The 16,770-nt window shown below is 31.2% G+C and overlaps 1 protein-coding gene across 1 annotated transcript; it reads right to left on the minus strand.

The window, feature by feature from the left end:
- Positions 1 to 2,281: 2,281 nt before the first annotated feature.
- On the minus strand, positions 2,282 to 10,941 carry LOC127719439 (thymidine kinase 2, mitochondrial-like). Its single transcript, XM_052225536.1, has 9 exons — positions 10,905 to 10,941; positions 9,512 to 9,586; positions 8,786 to 8,839; positions 7,306 to 7,404; positions 6,841 to 6,914; positions 5,625 to 5,713; positions 4,998 to 5,077; positions 4,421 to 4,501; positions 2,282 to 3,496 (listed from the first exon to the last, which is right to left on the minus strand). The coding sequence occupies exons 4-9, from the start codon at positions 7,399 to 7,401 to the stop codon at positions 3,356 to 3,358; spliced, it is 561 nt and encodes a 186-aa protein (XP_052081496.1). The 5' UTR covers positions 7,402 to 7,404; positions 8,786 to 8,839; positions 9,512 to 9,586; positions 10,905 to 10,941; the 3' UTR covers positions 2,282 to 3,355.
- Between the last annotated feature and the right edge of the window lie 5,829 nt (positions 10,942 to 16,770).

The following is a 16,770-nucleotide window of genomic DNA, read 5'->3' on the forward strand; positions in this document are numbered from 1 at the left end:
ATAAATGGTGTGATGTATGGCTATAAACTGTGTTATGTGTGGGTATAAATATGTGGATGGTGTGATATGACTATAAATGATGTGATGTACCCAATAAATGGTGTGATGTATGGCTATACACCGTGTTATGTGTGGGTATGAATGTGCGGATGTGGATGGTCTGATATATGGCTATTAATGTGAAAGTGTGATGTATGACGGAATGGTACAATGTGTGGCTTGGATTGTGTGACAAAAATGAATAAGCTGATGGATGATGTGACTTAGTGGCCAAATCAATATATCTATGAATGAAAGTTAAACAGAAGTTTAAATAAGAAATATAAAATATCCCTGTGTTTCAAATTTTAAAAACATTTACATTAAAATACATCCTTCTAAAGGTGTAATAATCAGTATAATATATGTAGGACTCAAATCTATGGCGGGTTCCAAATCTATGGCAGATTCCTAATCTATGGCAAATGTGATGTAACAAACGTCAAACAAATCAAATCTTTAAATTACGTCACAATAGAATAACGCAATATTACATCGTCGCCCCGCAAACGTTGGCGGAACTCATAGATTTGAACACGATTCCAGATGAAGGTATTTCCCTCGACAACAATTTGCGGATGGTTTAAAGGAAGATATGACCTATTATCGGGAAGTGGGACAAAATGTGCTGTACCGGCCGAAACCCGCGATGAACAAGGACACAGCTTTTTTCAGTACCGCATATTTTAGAAAAGGAGTTATAGTAAATATTTTATAAAGTGAAAGATAAAATTACCGGATACCAATTTGATTTAAATCGTCATCAAATAAAAATGATATTAACGATGAAGTAAATATTATTTGAAAATTCAAACTGTTCATTTTTATTTATCATTTTTGTTTTATAAAAAGAAACTATCCCCTTTTTTTGTTTATAAGGAGCTTACTAGTTGGTTTAATGAATGGGTTAAATAGGTAACATGCACAGATTAAAAAATGTTTATTTTTACGGTGCACATCATTTCAATCTTGAAGTCTGTATTAAGGTATATGATTTCATCATTTACGAATTTGATTGGTTGCCAACACGATTTGGTTGACCATTATGAAATGTTTATTTCACAAATATTTATATACATGCTCCCGTCGTACATGTCCACTTGCTTAAGACAAGTCATTGGTCATATATGTACTGCATTGTTTTCCATTTGCTCAAAATTTGCCATAGATTTGAAAACAACAAAAAACCTGCCATAGATTAGGAAATTACAAAACTTGCCATAGATTAGGAAATTACAAAACTTGCCATAGATTAGGAAATTACAAAACTTGCCATAGATTAGGAAATTACAAAACTTGCCATAGATTAGGATTGTAAAACAATCTGCCATAGATTTGGGATGGCATGACGTCACATTTACAATAGATTAGGAATCTGCCATAGATTTGGAACCCACCATAGATTTGAGTCCTACATATATAAACAGATTCATAGTTCTAAATTTAAAATAAAGTGAAATCGGAGCAATTTGTTTGTTAACCAAAGCTTTAAAATTAGAATTATAACCTAAAGTTATACAAGTAGATAGGCTTACCTGTTAATTACATAACTGTTTTAAAGGTCTTGCATTTAAAACTGTTCTATCAAAACTACATGGCCCCCAGAAAAGGCATAAACAGATTCATAGTTAAAATAGTGAACAATATTGATGAAAACTGGCTAACAAAAGGAACCATGAAATTGACTTTCATTACAATTTGTTTGAAATGTAAATACTTTTCAAGCATGAGTGACAAATTTTCAAAGTACCACACCTGGATGAATTACTCAATAAAATATCCCTGTGTTACAAATTTTAAAAACATTTACATTAAAATACATCCTTCTAAAGGTGTAATAATCAGTATAATATAATCACTAACAATAAATGTATTTTATCTTTAACAAACTGCTGACAACAATTAAATACTAATAAAACTTAAATAACCATAAAATTTCATTTAAATGGAGATAAAGGTGTGTTAAAGCAATGATCTATAATGAGTGTGAAAAAAAATTGCTTATATTTGAATATCAGAATAAGTGTTAAATTCTAGGTCAGGTTATAAAAATGAAGACAAATACATATTTCAAGAGGCTAAAGTAAAAGTTTCCCAAAATATAATAGTTACCTTACATTATTTTTCCATCTTACTTGGTATAAACTTTCAGAAAAAAAAGAATAATTTATCTAAAATGTAATTAGGAACAGTATAGTGTGTGTAAGGGCTGTTCCAAAATTTATCGAGTTGGGAGATTGAAGGCACAAATTTTAATTAAATATGGGTGGTTTGCATTTTCTTTAGAACTTTGCAAGAATTATAAGTAAAATTTAACAGGGCCTTCCATGCCCACCATGCATTTAATTCTGGAACAGCCCTTACCATTTCAATGCCAATTATCTAAAACAATCATAATTATATTATTTATCATGGGTTATTCCATTAAAATTAATGCAGGAAAAAATGAGGAAGTTGGGAAGGATATGTATGTTACGTATGCAAAACTAATCAAATGACAAAGAAAGTATGTTGTTTTATTTCAGAAAATGAACTTATAAAATAGGGTTCTTAAAACTACTTACTGTCCTTTACAATTATAGTCGTTAAAAAATGATTAAGTCTTAACATTACTTCAAAATAATTTGAGTTTCCATAAAAATTAATAGAGAGACAAAATTTAAAGACAGTAGACCTGTAAAAATCATACATGTACTGTAAATTCAGAAATTCATTAGGGCTATTCTATTAAAATGTATGTGGGAGGGTATGAAGGGACTTTCAAAATATCCCTAAACCAAGAACCTTTTTTTAGATAATTTTGCATAATGGTATTAGACGCATACTAAAAAAAAGACCCATGACCCACATTCAATAATTAAACTTCCCTTCCTACCCTCCTCCCACATACATTTTAATGGAATAGCCCTTATTACTATTGTTAAACAATGGACAAAAATAAGAAATTAACTATTGCAGACAATGTTGCATACAAATATTGCTAACAAACTTTTAAATGAGAGATTTTATTTTTTCTCCAACATATCCGGCCACAATTTTTATAATAATAAAATCATCGAAAAATGTTCTGAATTTACAGTAGAAAGAAAATCTAGGAGGTTTTAACTACTTGAAATAATTTTAAATTCTTACTCTCAACCACATGATGGAGACTAAAAACAATTTACTTACAAATATCTGTAATCATGGTATATAGACACTGACATGTATGTTTGTATAAATGTAGATAACTGGTTCTTACACATCAACACTATGTAGATACATCTATTTATCTGTACGTTTACATAAAATTTACTTTCCCCGATGATCCTTAATGCTATGACAGGTTTACTTCTTTGAAAATGTCTTTCTCCAATTCTTCCATCGATGGTAAAGATTGAATTTTGGAGAAAATTTCTTCTTTACATTGATTAAACTTTGGGTACAACTTAGATATATCATCATTAGCTTCTATCACCTGTAAAGAGAGATTTGAAATGGTTTTTTCTACTATACTATTTTAATGAACGATTTTTGATTGATGTCCAAAGCTTAAAATTTTTGAAAATAGCCAAGTGCTGAAAGTGGCATTAAACACCAAACAATCAAAGTTTTGCGCAATGACCTAAGATGTATTAGCTGATATCGTTTTGGTCAGAAGATTCGTTACGTTAACTCATCAAGATTAATAAATGGAGAATGTGTCCATGGGACACAGATGATGCCCCCGCTTACATATAATGTTATAAAAGAATATAACTCTAGAACTATTAAAGTGAAAACGAAAAAGAAAAATTCAGCAATTTTTTCATTTGTAGAGAGGCATAACTCTTGAACAGTAAAAGTGATGCCACACAAATTCAATGTTGATCTTTGTTTTGTGGTAATAAGCATTGTGTATAAGTTTCATAAAATTTGGTTGAGGCAAACTTAAGGGAATTGAAACTAATTTTTGGATGTAAGGAAGGACGTACAGACGGACAAGGGTAACACTTAATGCCCCCTCCGCCGCAATGCGGACATAATAAAAAAAGCCAATAGTGTGAAAACAAATTATAGAATTTTCCAGATTTATGTAAGTAGTTTTTTTTTTTGTTAACAGATTGCTGTCACATTAAGATTGACTGTACACATACCATACTTTTATCAAAAAGGATCTCTTCCTATATAAAGGTGCACCCAATGTGCCCTAGTATAGTCACCTTCTTGAAATGTCAAATATATCAATTGGGTGCAATTTCACGGAGGCAGTCTAACAATGGGTAGAAATGTATATGCCAATAGGCCATAAATAGATATAAGATAAATGTTCATTTTCTGTTAAGGTGTGTGTAAAAGCTGTGTCCGAACCTTTTATCTAATAACATGAATGACCCCACATGGTTAACACCTTTATACTTACAATTACTGGAGCAGGAAGTTCAAACTGTTTCTGATGCATCAACCAATCTTCATGTAGGTCATGCAAAGACTGTAAATATTCCTATAAGTATAATTCATACGTAAATATTCCTATAAGTATAATTCATACAAGTTGTATTATAATATTCATGGGTTGTTGCATCTTTTGCATGTTTTTGATCTTATACTACAAATAAAAGCTGATTTGGGATACAAGATAATGAGACAGCAACCCATCTAAACAAATAACTGATAGAGGGCAACATATAGTCTCCATCAGTAGACATGTGTTTGTGACATATACGTATATGTGAGATAAAGTCTGTACCTCACAGCTAAGATCTAAAATTGTTGTCTGTCCTGAATTTAATTTGTGGAACTGCAAGAGGACAATTCTATTGTCAGTTTTCAACTTAAGAAAAAAAAGACTTAAACTTAAAACTTTATTTATAATAAATCAAGTTCATTTCTTTTTTATATTTCAAAGCTAAAACTTTTTATAATCTTAATTGTATTGAAAAACATTTTAAAATTCTTCACTGATATTTTCTTCAACAACCCTACAAAATCAGTCTTACAATTGGCACGTCTTTTTCTTCATGTCTGTTTCTCTTCCTGATCCTCTCTTGACAAATGTGTGGATCTGCTCTAAGGTAAACTGTTAACACAAGACAACAATAAAGTATTATATGAAATAACTATGTATGAGTTTAGCAACAGAGATTTATGGGAATCATCTTTAATAGATAGATGAGGGTCTGGATGTAACACAAGACAACAACAAAGTATTATATGAAAAAACTATGTATGAGTTTAGCAACATAGATTTATGGGAATCATCTTTAATAGATAGATGAGGGTCTGGATGGGGTCCTTCCTTTCTTTATTCTTTTTATAATTTTTTTGACCATTTTTCTATTTCGATTTAGAAACTTTTCATGTTTTCAAAGATGAACAGTTATTCACACAGCTCAAAAGAACATCTGTCTTTTAAAGTACAAAAAAAGAAATTTAAAAAGAATAACATTTGGTTAAGGAAAACTAAAGTTAGAGAAAGGAAACTAATTTTGGGACATATGGACAAGGGTAACACTTAATGTCCCCTCCGGTGCAGGGGGGTCATAAAAATCTGCATTCAAATGACAAAATTTCAAAGGTAAATATTACTTTTGCTACCATCAGACCATTATTTAGATAAAACTTACCAATGAGATCCATATTTGTATCCTCATGGTTTAAAATCCATTTGTAAAATTCTGATAAAATACAGTAATCTACTTCTGCCATCAGATCTCTAAAAAAAAGAATACACTGTTTTCAATACATTACTATTTATTACGTATAGTTTTAGTAAGCTTAAAGAAAAAAAGAAATATTTGTAATTCTCAAATGTATGATTACTTCAACAAGTGCTTTCACATAAATACATGAAACATATTTTTGTGTTTTCAATGTGCTTGATATTAATGAAATTTGATGAGTTATCTGTATGGCTATGAGCTAAGGAAACTGTATTCTTATAAAAAACAACATTTTCATCATCTTATCGAGATATTGGCTGCATATTTAATATAAATTATTGATATTAATCAAATTACAACAAAAATGTATATAGACATAAGAGTTTATTTGCAGACTTCATCGAACTTGTAACGTTTTGATAGTCAATCTACATAAATGAGCAGATGTAAGTTAACAAATTTATTACATTGGTTGCAATGAAGTACCGTGATTTCCCAGTGAAATAAAAACCGGTCATTTCACTTGAGAAATAAACTGGATTATTTAACTCTTCTGACGTCATACAACAATAGGTGTTGTCAAGATGTTGCATCAAAGCAAATTGTGATAGAGTAGAAACAGATATAGTTCCTTGCATTTTCTACTTTATTTCCATTAAAAAGCCTGTTGTCAATGTTATAAAAAGAATAACCGATCAAAGAATTCAAATTTCGTGACGGAACAACAGAGATAATTAACTCATGTGCTACGCACATTCCTGAATTAATGTGTTGTTAGGTCACTGATTAATATTTTTCTATATTTGAATTCTCTGATTAGTTATTCTTTAATTAATTAGATATGCATTGTTATTCCAAATATCACAGACTAATCAAAAGACCATTAGTGATTTATTTTCAAATTTGTCATATCACAAACTTGATATTGTTCCCTCCTCTGGAAAAGCTTAATCTTTATCTCGATTTCAATGATGTTTGTTGCAGGTCTGACAAAAATATTGCTGATATGGAGTAACAATTGCATGAAAGGGTTTACATTTGACCACTTTTGCCCAGACTGCAGCCATAAGAAATTAAGTCGCAAATTTTAAATTTAACAAAAAATAAACTAGAGGTACTGCATGCATTTTTAGCTCACAAAAAGTTCATTGCAAGTGTGTGTGTGGTGGGGGGGACTTACTGTCTCCTGAGATTCTCTACAAAACAGTATCTGGCACTAAATATACTTCTTTCCATCATCTTTATAGACTTGTGCTGAAAAATAAAGAAAGACTGGTCTCTGAGGGTTCAGTGGAGATTTGTTAAACGATACAGTAAATATGGTTCTTCAACTAAACCAGAAATATTAACCTAAAAAGAAGATAATCTTCAAAATGTCCTCTGTCTCAGTCAAAAAATTCAAATCAACACTTTTATATCTGTCAGATCATTATCAAGGGAGTCTTTTTTTCTTTCATTTAGAGTGATTACTTCTGAACAACACATATAAATTCCACAGATGGCACTAATCAATTGTATAGAAGAGTAAAAGTACCAGATACCACTTCTTACTAATAGGCCTGTGTATCATATTACATTTTCTCACGAAGAATACCTTTCCCAGAAGGACAGCTCATTTAAGAGTAGTTATTATTTCAGTTTTTACCTTATCTTTTACATCTTTTCTGTGTCCCTCTGCCATTGTAAGCTGTACATAGGACTGGAAAGCCAGACTCCATCTGCTGGCATCTTTATACATCATTTCCTGCAGAAAATAATCAACTAATATATGATGGATGTAAATTTGAGATAAAAAGTTCGATTAAAGAATGAAGATTAGCTGTGAAACCTTTTAGCTTAGTTTCCTATAATAAATTGTAATTTCTTAAAATTCTTTGACAAAGAAATCAATATTTGCTGTACAGAAAAACTATGAAGATGGGTAAAGTTGCATGACTATACTGTCTATAGAACATTATATTTACTGGTAACTGGAACATTCTTTTAAAAGAGAATAATGGTTATCAACATATTGCAACAACATATTTTTTTACAGAGTTATAAAACAACAATACTTAAATATTAAATCATCTTTGAAATACAAAGATTATGTATCAGAATGTTTTAATATTGCTAGAGGGGTTAAACAAGGAGACACCCTGAGCCCCACTTTATTTAATGTCTTCATAAATGATATTGTAAAAAATTTTGAGGGAAATGATTCAAGTCCCCTTAAGCTTATAAATAGTAAGGTGGGATACCTCCTTTTTGCAGATGATCTTTTGATCCTGTCAGAATCGAAAGAGGGTCTTCAAAACAGTTTAAATTATATTGCAACAAATGGCAACTCTCTTAAAATACAAGCAAAACAAAATCCATGATTTTCAGTCAGTCCAAACAAAATGGTGAAACATCACATATTTACTATGAGAATGAAGCCATAGAGAGCGTATCAGAATATTCATTTTTGGGAATGTTGATAAAATGTAATGGAATTCAATAAACAATACAGGCAGTCCACTTGCCCTTACTGAATAAATGTCTGAACTCTATAAAATAGTGCAGTATTCAAATTCAACCACAAGTCATAAGTGAAATACTTGTAAAAATTAACATTTAACATTTAGACAATTAGAAATCTCTCAGCCTATGTTTTTTTTTTGTTATTTATTGGCTGTCTTTTATGCAAGACAGCATATCTCAAAACATTTGAAAGTTTATATTTAGCAGAAGTCTATCAGGGTTGAGGCCAATTTGTTCTAAATTTATAACAGTAATTCCATACTTTATAAATAAGGTGTGATGGAAATTTTGAAGATATTAGACAATACTTGCATTTTACAGCTATGGCAGCTATGTTGGTTGTTAGTGGGATCATCAGACACGTCTTTTAAACAAAATATTCTTAAGTTGATTGTGGCTAAATTTTGTTTCAGTTGGCTGAGGAGCTGCAGAGGAGATTATTTAGAGGTAATCAGATAGCAACAGATGTTAATTGACGATTATAGCTCAAATTGGCCAGGTGAGCTCAGTTAGGGATGATTAGAACAAAGCCAAACAACAGTGAAAGTCAACTCCTTAACCATTAGCCAGCAAACAGTTATTATTGTGAAACCTTCATTTCAAATCACCAATAGAATACATACCAAAGTATTAAAGCCATTAACATCCTTCCATTTACTGACAGGTTCTGGTATCAACTACAAATACATACAAATGTTTATTATATAGCTTCCATATTGAGGAAAGGACAAAACTATTAATCAATGCGATTTCATGAAAATCTGCATACAGATATATATATCAGTTATGAGAATGTGAGTTCTTATTATTGTCATACTTAACCAGTTGCATTATTCACATTAATAAAAACCTCACAATAATTTCTGAATTTACAGTACTAAATTATGGATATAATTACCTTAAGGAAGTGAAAAATGTTATTCTAAAACCATAGCAAGAAGTGTTTTACAACAGTTATATGTCATTTAATCTAACTATATATTCTGTTCTCTAAATAAGTCTCAAGACATTAGTACAAAATTGTGTTTAGTTATATCTCCAGACCCCAATCAAATAGAAATAGGTTCCTCAAGTACCAGCAGTTTTTACTCATGCTAAGCCTCATTGCAGTAAAATAAAACAACAATTAAATTGTATCTGTCCTTTTTCATATGCATGTAAACAGTTCTAGATACATGTAGGGAAAAGTTCAATAATAAAATGTTTTAAAGCTGAAGCTGACTTAGTTCTACCATATCTAAGTGTTGCAAGATTACAAATTTCACATTTATATTCATTTACTGATTTTCATACTTTCCATCAAAACCAATTTTAATAATGTTTGTAAAAAAGAGGCATGTAATTCTTACTTCAACTTCTGGAAAATTTTTAAAATACTGTAAAAAGGTACTCTTCCCACTTCCAATATTTCCTTCAACTGCAACCTGTCAAAAATTAAAATATTAACTAAAGGTTAGTAATGAGAGTCATCACAGAGAGCCTCACAGCATGTAAATAAGTAAATTGAGATGCAAGTAGGTTATTCCAAGTACATGTAAATGCACAAGCGCTGCAAAAATAATAACCCTTCAAAATGTTGTCAAGCATTAAACCCCCACAGACATTTACTAAAGTTGGCAGGTATGCACTGTCAATATGTAAACAAGGAAACATGATTTAATTTGTTATCTTATTCATTTTTCTTTTTAATATAGCTATGGGATTTTTTCAACTTATTTTTTTGTCCCTTTAGAATATTCTGCCACTTTTTATTGTTCAATAGCTAAAAGCAGTTGCAAAATATCTGGACAAATCTGATTGTATAGTTTGAAGTAACATATTTAATTGTTTTCCATTTTATGGCAAATAATCGATTTATAAAGTTTTACCCCAAGGCAGACTACACGAATGAATTTTATTTTTTCCGGACATTCGGTCTGGTAAACAACCTAGCTTTACCAGACCGAATGAAATTTTACCAGACCAATTTTTTTTACATCTAATTGTATATTATCCGACAAAATACCAACAAACCTATGACTTGTTGTGCCCTACTGCACTCCAAAATGCACAAAAACAAAATCATGTGACAAGAGTGTATATTTTGATGAAAGTTGTGCACAATTGCTTGAATGCATTTCAATGATAAAGAAAAGTAATGTCACATTTTATTGGATTTTGACAGGAAAATTATTTGTGAACTAAAAATAATTTAGAGTTTCTGTATAAAATATTTCCTGTATCTTCTTTCTTTTTCATATATCTTTTGGTTTTCAATTCTAGTGTTTATATTTCATAGCTGTATTTTGTGAACCTGCTTGGATTTTTTATTGTATTTGATCGGCAAATCCGGAATTGGCCTTATCCGTTCCCGGAATCTGATTCGGTTTTGTCTATATTTCCGGTTGATGGCAGCCATTGTTGTTTTTGTCAGTCATGCAGATATGTTTTTACCCGGATTTACACATTACTTGTTGGAGATTTTCGGCATAAAGCTAGCGGTTGAACAAAATAAACATGGCTGTCATGAATAATAAAGATGAAAATGAATTTTGAAATCATTTTTAGAATTTTGCTCCCAAAATTGGGAAAAATGTAGGGTTTTTAGAAAAATCCAAGAAAAAAACAACACCGGACATTCGGACCGGAATTCAACAAAATTTTACCAGACCGCTCCATTATTCACCGGATTTGTCCGACGAATTTCGTGTAGTCTGCCAGGGTAGATAACTCTAAGTTTAATATTTTACAGATTGTACTTACTGTGAAACCTTTATCTTTACTAGAATGTTTCTTAACATTTTCTGGAAATAAAAGAAAGTTAAACTTTACATTTAATATGTGTATATAGAAAAACAGTCTGTATTGAAGTGTAGTGACCATTTGTTCTCCATAAAACCAACCAAGTTGTGTGTATATAGAAAAACAGTCTGTATTGAAGTGTACTGACCATTTGTTCTCCATGAAACCAACCAAGTTGGTTCTACATACATTTGTAAAGTCAACTTTTGAAAATCAAAGCAATCCTGCTCTGCAAGTCAGCAGTAAATAAATAATAATAAAAAAGCTTTATTTAGAGTCGGCATAGTATACAAACAAGAACATAACATAAGCTCTAATGAGCTTTTAACCGACATAAAGTAGTTCTTGCTTTCATATAATTTTTTTTATATCCACTAAGGAATTTGGCATTGATTTGAGTTCTCTGCAAAATCAGTAGTTAGTTTTGGTTTCTAATATTTTATATCAAATTATGACAATGTTTGCACTTTTATGTTGTTCCCTGTAATATTCATTCTCAACTTGTTAAGGCAACTCTTAGCCAGACATATTGTATAGTCATTGGTCTATCATTTTTGTCTACTTTCACCATGCCACAAATTTTCTGGTTTTGTATTGTTTGATTGCTGCCTCTTTAACAGTTTACCATAGCTATAGGTAATATTATTGTTGAACATGTAGATAAAGATCAAATTTGCATGAACTATCCAACTAGAAACTAAGTAGAACAATTGTCTCTCCCTGCATTTACAGGGAATGTTTTTCATAGATACAATTTTCATGTTATACTGACCACTCAGAATAAAAGACCTCTTTTAACAGACAGTGAGAGAGTGAGGCCATTTCACTGAGCTGACATTGGGGATATTTGTTTACAATTGTATAATTTTCTTTTAATTTACATGAGTTAATTATAACATATCTGGATTGCAGGTACATTTTGTAACAAGTGCACATATGCATGATATGTTCACCCAAGAATAAACATTTTTGCTTTAAATCAGTTGACAAAAAAACTTGACATCAAACCTACAAAGTTATGCTTTTTTGTTTACACCAAATACATTGATTTACAAAGCCATCTGTATGAGTTGTGTTAGGAGTCATTTGAAGCAAAACAATCACACTTTCATTTAATATTAAAAATATGAACTTCTCTATAAAAAATTCAGACCATTAAGTATCATCTTAACTGAAAACAAACAAAACACAATTTTAAAAACTATTGTTCAAATTTTTCGTTAATTGTGAAATTGACATATTATTCCCAGTATACTATAGTCAACCCCCCCCCCCCCCCCCTCTTTCCCTTTTACATGACAACTTAGTTTTATCATAATTCATTAATTTGTTTTCGGAAGATAGGATAATCAAATTGTAACTTTGTTACTTCACAGAATAAATAATGTCTTGATAGGCAAGCAGCAATAAAATCTTGACAAGAGATCCGACTTCTCAAACGGAACCCCTTTTTAGTCCAGTTTTATCAGTAAGTTTTTTAAAATGTTTAAAAAACGTATCTTCTCTTGATCTATTGATTTCTTGATAATGATACATGCACACTAACAGTTATTTGTAAAATACCGTGTATATCAAATATTTAGAAATCATGAAAAAAACCTAGATTTAAGTGTTGTAACCCAATCATCTTGTCTGTTGGTCCTGTACATGAAGTTGATCACTGTTGATGGTTCTTTGTTTACATCAAATTTGGCGCAAAAATTCACATGTCCCGCTGAACTACTCATTAGCCAATCACACAAGTAAAAATTATTTACCTCATTTACAAGAACCTGTTAATTTCGACCCTTATTAATCAAATCGTCCCCTTTCGAATATCATTATTTGGAACATACTGATGTTTACTAAACAAAAGTGGTAGATCAATCAAATAAGTTCTATTCGATGGATTAATTTATTTTAGTTTCTGAGATAAGATAAGAAAATTTTATTTTGATTCGGAATTTTTAAAAACGAAAAAGCTTTTGACCGAATATAAAAACACATAGACAACATAACAAAATAATAACAACGTGCACTACATATCACTACATACACAACATTTGGCATTTAAATGTGAATGACTTGGTTTAACACGTCTGAGCGAAATATAGATCTACTAAAAAATTTGGAATAGGCTAATTAAGAAAATTACGCATATACTATAGTAAAAATCGTGAAAAAAATTTGATATTTATAACTGACAAAGAAATTTATTGATTAGCACTAAAAAATAACAAATAAAAGTATGAGCCACTTGAAACATGATGAAAAAACCTAAAATTGAAGATCTGTGTGATAATTAAAAACCGGCTAGATAAAGATGAAGCCCAAGCATTAAACTGTAAACACAGCGTCTGCAGCAAGCAAAAAATAAATATATATGCGAAGCCAGACCGCAAATTTGTGAACTTTGAAAAATTTGGTGAGCTGAACATATATCCAAGCGGCCGGGACCCATTTGGCAATCGCCTCTCTGAGTCTCCGCTTATTACTTACTATGCACATAGAAACCAGATTTGACAGCTTGAACAGAAAGCAAACATACGCAGATTTTAACTATCTGCAGGCTGAGCAACGACAGATTGAACCATTCCAGGATGAAGCAAACTCTGAAATGAGAAAAACTGTTTTCAGTTATATTCGTATCAGGGCATAATATTTTCCCAGTTTAAAAGGCATACTGAATGATCTTATTATACAAATCCTCAATATACATAAATATTTCACAATTTTTCTTTTCATTTGAGATTATGCATTTATTATTTTTTTTTCCTTTCCATTTATTAAGATAAAACATGTAGTCTATTTATTTCAGCAGGTGTGGGTAGGTATCAAACATGAGCACCTTAGCAGTAATTGTGCATCCTTCCTTTGACTGTCCCTCTGGTATCTTTCGTCCCTCTTTTGAAATGTTATGTATGCAGAGGTATTTTTTTAGATGTCTGGGTGTAGTTTGTTCATGCAAGTCTTTAAACGTTTTGATAGAAAAATGAAATTAAAAGCTATATTTCTTGTTACATTGTTTGTTACAGTAGAAATCTTTATGAGGAGATCTTGTTCTAGACTGACGTTTGAGAAGAATGTTTTATATAGTACTGTATATGTCAGCTCTCTGTTTTTTTTTATTGGAATAGCTTAATTTCCGTTCCCAATTTTATGTAACTCTTGTAATGTTTGCCGGTTTAGTGTGTCATGTATGTTAGTCATACTGCTGGTGTTGTGATGTCTGTTACATAGGTATCTTGCTGCAAGACACTGTACTTGTTCTAGTGATCTAATGTTTTCGTTTTTGTGTAGGTCCCAAACATTGCAGCAAAACATTAGATCACTAGAACAAGTACAGTGTCTTACAGCAGTATCTTGCTGCAAGACACCGTACTTGCTCTGGTGATCTAATGTTTTCGTTTTTATGTAGGTACCAAACATTGCAGCAATATTGTAATTTAGGTGTGATATTACGGTTTGTTAGTCTCTCTCTATTTGTTCTTGGTTGTACATAGTTGTACATGCAGATTTGATTGGATGTACATTGTTGTACATGCAGATTTGATTGGTTGTACATTGTTGTGCATGCAGATTTGATTGGTAGTACATTGTTGTACATGCAGATTTGATTGGTTGTACATTGTTGTACATGCAGATTTGATTGGTTGTACATTGTTGTACATGCAGATTTGATTGGATGAAACATGAAGATCAATTCAATTATTTGCTTTGGTTATAGTTTGCTGGATGTATGGTTTCCTTATTAGGTCTGATGAAAGTGTCATACCTAGCTAGATATTTTGCATTTTGAACTGATTCATATACCATGGCCATTTAATATGTTGAAGTAGAAATAAACAGGATTTTTCATAGTTGCTTTTCTCATAACAAGGAGGTTGTATGATATATAAAAATTAAAAAAATGTGGTATAATTGCCAATTTGAAAACTCTCAACCAGAGACCAAAATGACACAGAAGTTAACAACTATAGGTCACCACACGTCCTTCAAGAGAGACTATCTCATACAACCTCCTTGCTCATGAAATTATACTTGTGAAAGTGGAATGACAAGAACCAGTAGACGATAGTTTATACTTTCACCTTTGAAGAGTCTTTTCAGCTATGTGGTCCAGTAGGTCATTTATATAAATTTTGAAAAGTGTTGGTCCGAGCATACCCTGATGAACAACTGATGTAACTTTGTATTCTAGATGATGTTGTTTTCTAGGAAGACCAAGTATACAAAAAAGGAGATATGGTATTATCGCCAATTAGACAACTATCCATCAGAGTTAAATTTTAAAATAACGAAGACATAAGCAAGTATAGGTCACCATACGGCCTTCAACAATGAGAAAACACCATACCTTATAGTCAGCTATAACAGGCCCCGACATGAAAATTGTGAAAGAATTCAAACAAGAAGAACTAACGGTTAATTTATTATAATACAATTTATGAAAAACAAATATGACAGACAAGAACCAACGACAACCACTTCATTACAGTCTTGGGTCAGGAGCATAAACTGAAATGTGAAGGCGTTAAACAAATTTATGAGCGCTCAACCCTTCCACTAAGCGGGACCATAGGTGTAACAGCACAACATAAGAACAATCTGTAAAAATAAGTTGCAAATGGCTTACCTCAATAAATCGGTACAATGCACAAAAATTAAATAATAATTAATAGACACAAAGTACTCGCAGTAACCGAAATTTAGTTTAAAGCCAATTAAAACTAATGAATTAGTAATTTTATCCCAGACTAAAGTATCAATCAGAACACATCCAACGAATTTAGTGTAAAGACGTCATAAACATGCAGTTTGAGACACTCTTGATCTTGTAAAATGCTAAAATATAAATAAACAGTACGAATAGGAGATAAAACACTGAGTACTCATAACTCTACATAGAAAGCAATATATATTTAGGTACTAGTATGTTTTAATTTTTGAAAAACAATATTAGAACCGATGAAAACAACATTAAAAAAATGTAGTACGGTGTTAAATTGATGTTTATTTAAAGGTTTAATTAGTTGACATGAAACGTATCTACATTTTCGGGCTTTATGAACATCATCACCCTAAAATTAGAATGTTATATCCCGATTTGGTTAAGAATTTTACATGTACAGCCAAACTTCCTAACCAAATCTTTGCATCTATGAAAGAATTTTGTTGAAGATTTAATTTCATTTGTGGTAACGAAATTCCTGACTTGAATATTTACCAATTGTACATATATTACGTTCATTGAAATCTAAAAGGCGACTACAGAAAGGACATAGCGTACACGTTGGGAAATATACACACCGTATGAACGGTAAAAGGAACACGTCCAAAAAGGGAAATTCAGTATCAAAAGGGCACGGAAAATCGTCTCTTTCTCCGTAATCTCTTGAATATAGTTCCCCGAGAGAATCAGTAATATCCAAAACTAGAAGATATAAACAGATAATTATTGTTGTCTGTATTACATTTGATTAAAGTCAGTTCACTTAGTTAAATTTCTACAGTAAAATTCCAAAACTGTTGATTATTTAAAGCAAAAATAGCATCAAGGTAACTTAAATGCTTTTAAATTTATCCATTAAAATGTAACATAGACGCATTTTGTTGATTTTGGTCATACACGATTCATAATAATACAGGAACAAGTATGTTATCAAAGGGGCGCAATTGGTGCTCATAAGAATATCTACAACCTGTCGGTACACTTTATAGCCAAAACTCTGGTGGATAGTTGTCCCATTGGTAATCATACCACATAGTTGTCCCATTGGTAATCGTACCACATCTCCTCATTTTCATTATATATAATTATTTTGTTTCCTAAGATCTAGTAAATATT

Source organism: Mytilus californianus, unplaced genomic scaffold (genome assembly GCF_021869535.1).
Source record: "Mytilus californianus isolate M0D057914Y unplaced genomic scaffold, xbMytCali1.0.p SCAF_11, whole genome shotgun sequence".
Lineage (NCBI taxonomy): Eukaryota > Metazoa > Mollusca > Bivalvia > Mytilida > Mytilidae > Mytilus > Mytilus californianus.